Here is an 8,482-nt window from a genome sequence, read left to right as displayed (position 1 = left end):
TCCCCCCCCCCCCCCCCCCCCCCCCCCCCCCCCCCTCTCTCCCTCTCTCTCCCCCTCTCTCTCTCTCTCCCACTCTCTCCTTCACCCCAACCGGTGGAGGCAGATGGCCGCCCACCCTGAGCCATGGTTCTGCTCGAGGTTTCTGCCTCTTAAAAGGAAGTTTTTCCTTGCCTGTGTCGCCTAGTGCTGCTCTTGGTGGGAACTGTTGGGCTTCTGTAAATATCATCACAGAGTATGGTCTAGACCTGCTCTTTTATGAAAAGGGCTGTGAGATAACTGTTGTCGTGATTTGGCGCTATATAAATAAAATTTAATTGAATTGAAATTGAATTTCTAAATTTCATCTAAGCACCCCTAAAAAATTAATATTTATTAATTGTTTATTTAATAATTTATTATTATTTTCTGAAAATGTAATTTTTGTCCTCTAACTATAGATTTTGGAGAAGTAAGAGAAGGGACAACCAATTAACCTACAGCTTCATATGGCTTTTCTAATATTAAACGGGTTTAATGTCCCTAAATGCTGGCATTTTTCAGTTTCTTACGTTTTACCTAATGATCTGCGACGGCACTGGCTGGAAAGTCTTTTTTGCTTAGGAAGGTTCAACTGAGTGAAGTGACCCGGAAGTATTTCAGTAGCAGCCATGATGAGCGCTGGTCGAATTCTCTAAAAGCTAAGGAAAGGAGCCTCAATGCTTCCTTTCACATCTCCTTTAGCATAGGGTACACCGGACCATCCTTTATGAAAGGAAAGGAGAGAATGCCGTCCCACAGTTCCTTGAGGCGGCAACATTTTTAAAGCGACGCACGTTCTCAAACTCAAACAATAAAATCTATCGACCACATTTGCAAAATCCTTGCAGCACAGATGCACATTATGATAAGACTCTGTTTCCTTCTTTCTGTGGTTTGTTTTCTTTTGGCTTTGCTGTAATCTGATGCTGTTTAAACACTGTTTGTGTTTCAGATTGTTTCCAGCCTTCAGCAATATCATTAATTGATTTTACTTCAGTCACAGATAACACCCTCACCTTAATAAAGGCCACGATCAAGCTGGATGACCTCTACAGTAAATGTAATGTATTATTTCAGTGTTTCCCACACTGATTTATTTGTGGCGGGTTAGGGTTAGGGCTACTCCATTATCAGTGCTGACCGTGTTTTCTTACATCATCTAAAATGAGCAGCGCATATATTCGCTCAGCACCTCCTCTCGCTCGGTAGCTCCCTCTCTCTCTCCACAGTTATGCTGTCATTCTGTGGGAAACACTGTGTTTACAAACAATAAGCAAACATTCTCAATGTGACAACCCTTTCCATTATTTCGTGACTGGTATCCTACAGGCCTTTTTGCTATCTTGATTGTTAAGTAGCCTACTAATATATTCCACCGTGTTGTCCACTTTTAGATGGCCTGCATTAAAACAACACAGGGCGCAGTGTCAAAGATGCACTTTTTGTAGTCCATCTTCAGAACATTGTAGTTTCATCACGGCAGGCTACGTCACTAACATCCGCCGTTGCATAATTACGTTGCCTAGAAAAGAGCAGTTGGTTTCTTTGAGCCCAGCGGTCCTCTTTTCCCAAGTCCTTATGAATTCTCCTTCACATCTTTCCTTGACCTCATGATGTTTTTCATCGAGGTCAAGGAAAGGTGGTTAGGAAAGGAGATTTTTTTGACTTTTTGGACCGACAGCCCATGTGTCTGTCGGTCCGAGGATGGACCAGATACTTTCACTATTGTGGGGGGATACGAGTAGCCCCTCCCAACTTGGACTGATCCTCGTTTTAGCTGAATTCTGATTGGCTCAATGGCGCCGATCGAAGGAGTTACTTTACATCTGGGGCCAGATCAATCCAAAACCTTTTGTACCGGTTTGCTACGTTTTGTCGGTGCTGTTGAACTCAGCCCAGGGTTGTGTGACAAGTGCAACAGACAAGGGGGCGAAAGAACATCTATCTCCCTCGTTCTCCATTCTTCCTTTTACATAACTTTAGCTTGTTGGTTGACAACTGACTTGAATAACATCAGGTCCACTGCAGCTGACCTGCTGCGCATTCACGCCATGCATTCAGTAACTCAGTACTGCAGCGTTACTTGGATTAGTAGGCTAACTGTAATACTATTACTGTTTTGTAAATAGTAATCTGTTATACTACCAGTTAATGGGAAAATGAGTAAATGTAAAATGAGAAAAGTAATATTAGTACAGTTCCTGCCCAACACTGCTAACTAGCTATGAAATTACTTTTAATTTAATGTTAGAATATTATACTAATAGAAATAATTTATAGTTCACAGATTCTGTGAAGATTTTTATTAACAATTAAATAAAACTGACAAATTAAACTCAATCAGCAACAGAAAACTACTTCCTTAAAAGAGAAGGCAAGCATGTAACAAGATCACTTTTTGAAAGCATTTGTTAAAAACATTCTGAAAAATAGCACCAGGAAATGTTAACCAAGAAATGAAAATGCTTCGAGAAAATGTTTATTTCCACAATAAGAAAACAGGTGTCTGACTAGTCGCTAGGCGAGCATTATGACAAGTATTTTGCTTTGACGTCACAGCAAAGTGGAAGAAAAGCTGGAGTACAAACGAGCTGTTTTCAGGCAGTTCAGAGCAGTGCTTTCTGTGGGAGATGGGAACTCCCTTTGGGATGAAAAAGACATGTAACTCAATAGGAGAGGGAAAAAGCCAAAAAGCATAATACCACCTCTTTAAAATAAAGCACAATTCAATGATGAACATCATTCTTAAATGTGATTATAAATGTTGTTTTATTGATTTGTCTTTCTTTTGATCAAGAGCAACTCGACACAAAAGCAATGGAATACTTTATCTAAATGAGTTCTATCACATAAGGCTAAAAGTATAGTTGAATGTGTATTTGCAGAGATGAATGGGCTGAATGTGTAGTTTAAAGAGCTTAATTTACTGTGCTTGTAGTGTTAGAAAAAACAGTGTGAGGACAGCTGGGTGTTCATATTGGGTAAAAGAAAAAGAGACGGTCAAATTTGGGGGAAAAAGTTGTGAGGGAGTGATCATTTAGTGTGCACTCATACAATCTAATGGGTAGACCAATCACATTTTAAATCTTAATTAGCTTCTGACAAAACATTTTCAGTTTAAGCTGCTGCTGTGGTTACCATTTTATATTCTAAAACACAGTTGCACATGATTCTTGATGTACTACTAATGAGCATGGGTCCATATGGGCCGTTATAACACATCGAATACATGCCAGAAATGCAGTATTACCTGAAAAGCATAATTCTTTTGAGTTGTCATTTGAAGCTGCACATGTTAACTTTTAATGTAATTAATATATGTAATAAAAAGAATGGTCAGAACACATTGTAAAGAAAGAGCATAGCAATGTAAAATAATTCTCCTAGAAACAGCGAGGAGATAGAGCCCCCTGTGTTTAAAGACACCTACACGCACACTAAACAGGTGCTGAAGACTGGGATGTATGGAGGGTTTTGTTTCTTCGTCTGCAGCATCTGCAACAGAGGACTGTCACCGTGATGATGATGATGAGGACTATGAGCAGGATGAAGACTACACCAACCCATGCTCCAAGGCTCAACTCTGGTGGGGACAATGAGAGTCACAGTTAGATTGAATCTGGCTCATCATTCATCACTTTAATACAAATACAGTTTACACTGTGATGTGTATTTCCATCTTTGGTTTCGTTACACATGGCTTGGGAAAGCCTCGTGGCAGCTGCGGTTCTGGAGATAGAGCAGGTTGTCTGGTGATCACAGGATTTGCGGTTCCATCCCTACCCCCTCATTAAGCAGCAAAATGGTCCCTGTTATTATATACGTATCCATGTGATAAAGTATCTCATTCATTCAGGTATTTAGTTCACTGGATGAGTCAAAAACTGACACTCGGATCTTGTTTTTTTTTTCTATATATGTAGTTTCTCAATGTAAACTTAATTGAAAGATATACTGCAACGTGATATATATTAATATTGTGATTTAACATTGTAGTAAAATAAGATTTAATCCATATTACCCTCTGCTATGCCAAGTATCAGGTCGTTTCTGTGATATTTATGCGTTTTGTTTTTTTATTGCCCGTTCCACAACATGCACATGAAACACACTTTACCTAGTGTCACACAAAACAAAGAAAATATCAAAAATCAGATAAGCAGATGTTTAATAGTATAGGAAATGTCCTTGGAGAGGACGGGAGTCTCCACATTGTATAGTATACAGATACTATACAAGTAAATAGTATAGAGTATACAGAAAACCCACACACAGACCAATACTTACTCTCAATACTCTTTGACTTTCACCACCCACTGGAGTTGTAGAATACTCAAGCTCAAGGAAAACTGAATAAGAAGGAGGCACTTTAAGAATGTGACTATCCAAAGTGGACCTTTGTGAAAACAGCCACAAGATCCAGGAAGAACACCAACACTACGGGTGATGAGGAAAAGAAGAATATATATAGTATGTCAAACTGAACTCAAGAGGATTTTCAACAAACACCACATCCCTGTGTTTTTTAAACCCAAGAACATGCTAAGACAGATAGTGGTACACCCAAAAGACCGCACACCCAAACAAAAGAAAGCCATCTAGTGGATGCTGTCCACTTGATGCAGGGAGGAATGCTCAGACCTGGATATTGGGAAACTGAACAACTACTACACAAACGCATGGCACCACACAGAAGGTCAGGTCAAGACTCTGCAATTTACCTACATCTGAAGGATAAAGGGCAATCTTTCAAGGACAACAGTTTTCATATCTTGTAAGGGGAGGACAGAGTAAAAGAAGCGATCTACTTCAAACTAGACAGACCATCTCTCAACAGTCCCGCAAGACCACTTATGTCCTGTCATCTCTTCCCAAGAGACTGAGCAAACATATCTGGACTCACACAATGACATTGGATGTCATTACAACAGCCAGGTGCACTAACAAACCAAGCTGTATCCATCACCTTGGTAACTGGGACTCCTTGCCAGTCAGTCAGAACGGAAGAAGCCTCTTGGATGAGAGATGAAACGCCTTCAAGTATATTCAACGAGGTCCAGCCTTTGATTCAACCCTCCTTGGATAACTGTGAGCAGGGTGACTGAGAATCTTCACAGACAGAGGAAATGCTTGTTTGTCAGCCTTTAATGATACACAATGTGTGTTTGAGTGAGACAGAGTGAATGTGAACAAAACCTTGTTTGTTTACAAGAAAGCTGGAAAGCTGTTTTCCAGTTGACGCACATTGTGGTTATAAGCACACCAGACATAAGAACTTCCTATCCATGTAATCCACAAGCAGGACTCATGACCTCAGCATTTATAAATTCTGAGCTATGCCCCCCCCACTATCACCCCTTGCCAGAATGGGCATTTTCAAGTTTCAGGAATTGGATCAAACACTGGCATGTCTTCAGAAACCCCGCCATGTGAGTCTTTGCAGTCTTGTGATGCAGATGTTACTCTCCAAATCTTCCCATGTCCATACCCTGTTTAGTGTATTGTATGCAGTGTGTGTGCACCTTGCATGATGTGTCCATGTGTACACCGCTGTGTGCTCCAGGCTCCATTCTGGGTAGTTTGGGGTCTGGAGGGAATGAAAGCTGCCACCATGAAGCAGTAACTCTGTCCTGCATCCAGCCCTGACACCACTGCCGTACTGGAGTCAGACATGATGTCTCTCTATAAGGTAAAAACAGGAAATATTACAATAACTCACTTAAACATCTACGTAATTTACCTTTCAGACATTTAGACATTCATGAATTATTTATTTGACTACCATATTTATATATCAAATTAAATCTCTAGAGTCCACATCACCTTTTGACAAATTAAAATATACTGTATCTTACTAATATCAAATCAGCTTCTGAAGTTACTCTATTTCAGAATGAACCTACACTTATTTATATATTAACCTTAAATGGATTTACATTACATTAATTTCTTCCAAAGAAGCATCAATATCAATAACTACATGTAATGTTTGTAGCAATTTGCTACATTAAAGAAATACAACTTTTTTGCTGAGAGTTAGCTGAGACAATTGATACTACCATCAAATCTGTCCATTAAATATAAGGTTACACACTACTGTATAGACTTACAAACATGAGAATGGAATTCAATATTGTTATAGACATTTCAGAAGTGACAAATTTACTAAATGAAAACACGTATCACTCTTTTCCAATATACCTCATTTTATTCAACAAACATTTTGAGGCTATCTTGCATTGTTTGAGGCTGTCTCTGGTTTCTTTATATTGTGTCCATCAATTAGTTATGTGACTTATAAATAATCATAAATACAAAGTCTTCTAATTGACATTACAGTTATATTTTCTAAATGTTTGCAAATAGAATACAATATTTCTTTCCAGACAAAAGCTTCATGAGAAAAACATACAGTGAATGTTCATACATACAAAATATACAATAGTGTAAATCCATGCATGGTCAACTGTAGACTGACAGGAACTTGTTTGACTCATCTATAACTGGGTGTAACTGGGAGAAATCTGAATGCACATTGTTTTGGAAAATGAGGTTTAAACAGTTTATAATTTTTATTGAAAATTGTAGTTTTCAACTTTTTTACCCATTTGTGGGAAAATATCAATTACTGAAGAAAGCTGGTTTCAACAAATATTGATAGCTTATATATTTTTTGTAAACCTTTTTTATGTTTTGAGAGAAAATATTGTATTCTGTAAAAACTATTTTTACAAGATAAATGTATTGATGTTTGTATTTACTTTATTTATGGTCATTTATGGGTCACCTGACTAATTGATTATTAAGAAACCAAAAACAACTTTACATACCACCCCATTCAAGGAGAGTAACATTCTGTGAATGGCGTACAGTATTTCGGAGAAGACTGAATTATGGTGGACATCTTACAGTTACTAGCACATCTGGACCATCCATAGCTCATAATATGTCCATGTACGTTTTATTGTACGATCTCTGTCCACACCAGCGTTTTAGCTGTGTATCAGAATTGATCTTTGTCTATATTCAAATGACTGAAAACGCGTATGCACCTCTGTATGTGAATAGTCACATAGTATGTGCAGTATGTACAGTATGTGCATCCATTTTAGTCTGGACGGGAGGCGAAATAAAAAAAGTCTGCGTTCTAAAACAAAAACGTAGTAGTGGATGTAGCCTCAGTGCTGACAGCTGAATACTGTACCTTGCCTGTACTTCCAGACTTGTAATAGCTGATCTTATACTTGAGGTCACTTTTGAGAATATCTCTGATGCTGAGCTGCTTCCCACGCTCATGGATACTGGTCAGAGGGTCTGTGATGTTGACAATGACTCTGCTCTCATCCACATCCTCCACAGTGAATTTCACAGCACTGATGTTAGCTGCAAAGAAGACAAACCAACTGCCTGTTATTAATACAGCTGAAGGATGTGAGTCAATTCCACTAGCACTATTACTTTGTTATCATTTCTGTGTTCACAATTGATAACAGATAGATAGATTGAGGTGCTTAAATAACAAAAGAGCAAAGATTAAAGTTGTCCAAAAATACAATTCAAGCGTATGTGTACAGAACATCTTTATTTTTTCCTAGCACAATAATCATGTCATAACCCTTCTTTTTTATTAGTTTCTTAATACCTCAAGAGCATTTTTCCACTGATACTTTCAGTAAGTATTCAGTAAAATAATGATTGTAGGATTTTAATATTTTTGAATTGGTACTTATGTAAAGGATCTGTATACTTATTATTCCACTATTATGGATTACCTTAAATGGTCTTCATGGTCTGCCCCCCCCAAAAGTATTGGAACGGTAAGGCAAACTCTTTTGTTTTTGTTGTTCACTGAAGACATTTGGGTTTCAGATCAAAAGATGAGTATGAGAGTTCAGAATTTCAGCTAACATTTCCTGGTATTCACATCTAGATGTGTTAAACAACTCAGGACATACCTCCCTTTGTTTGAACCCACCCATTTTTCAAGTGAGCAAAACTATTGGAACATGTGACTGACAGATGTTTCTTGTTGCCCAGGTGTTGCCTTTTAGGTTGATTGTCCAAACATTAAATAGCTCTGCATGACTAGTCTAAGTTTTCATCCTTGGTTCAAACCTATAAAGACTGCATTTCCTGTTGAAGAGGATAAACCAACATGAAGACCAGAGAGCTGTCTATGGGAGAAAAGCAAGCCACTGTCAAGCTGAGAAAAGAAGGAAAATCGACCCGAGCCATTGGACAAATACTGGGCATAGCAAGCACAACAATTTGGAATGTCCTGAAAAAGAAAGAAACTACTGGTGTACTGAGCAACAGATGTCCAACAGGTCGGCCAAGGAGAACAACAGTAGTTGATGACAGAAATATGGTGAGAGCTGTGAAGAAAACCCCCAAAACATCAGTAAGTGACATCACCAACGACCTCCACAGTGCAGGGGTGAAGGTATCACAATCCACTGTTGGA

General features: G+C 38.6%; 1 protein-coding gene across 1 annotated transcript in view; it reads right to left on the bottom strand.

Moving 5' to 3' along the window:
* Positions 1 to 3,546: 3,546 nt before the first annotated feature.
* Positions 3,547 to 8,482, bottom strand: part of LOC123972392 (tissue factor-like) — a gene marked incomplete at its 3' end in the record, with an annotated part of 23,561 nt that continues 18,625 nt past the window's right edge. Inside the window, 3 exon segments of the mRNA XM_046051875.1 lie at positions 3,547 to 3,601; positions 5,541 to 5,700; positions 7,223 to 7,469. Coding sequence (XP_045907831.1) covers positions 3,547 to 3,601; positions 5,541 to 5,700; positions 7,223 to 7,469 — 462 coding nt within the window.

The sequence above is a fragment of the Micropterus dolomieu genome, linkage group LG06, assembly GCF_021292245.1.
Source record: "Micropterus dolomieu isolate WLL.071019.BEF.003 ecotype Adirondacks linkage group LG06, ASM2129224v1, whole genome shotgun sequence".
Taxonomy (NCBI): domain Eukaryota; kingdom Metazoa; phylum Chordata; class Actinopteri; order Centrarchiformes; family Centrarchidae; genus Micropterus; species Micropterus dolomieu.
The sequence above is the reverse complement of the archived record's forward strand: the minus strand, read 5'-3'. Positions and strand labels throughout refer to the sequence as shown.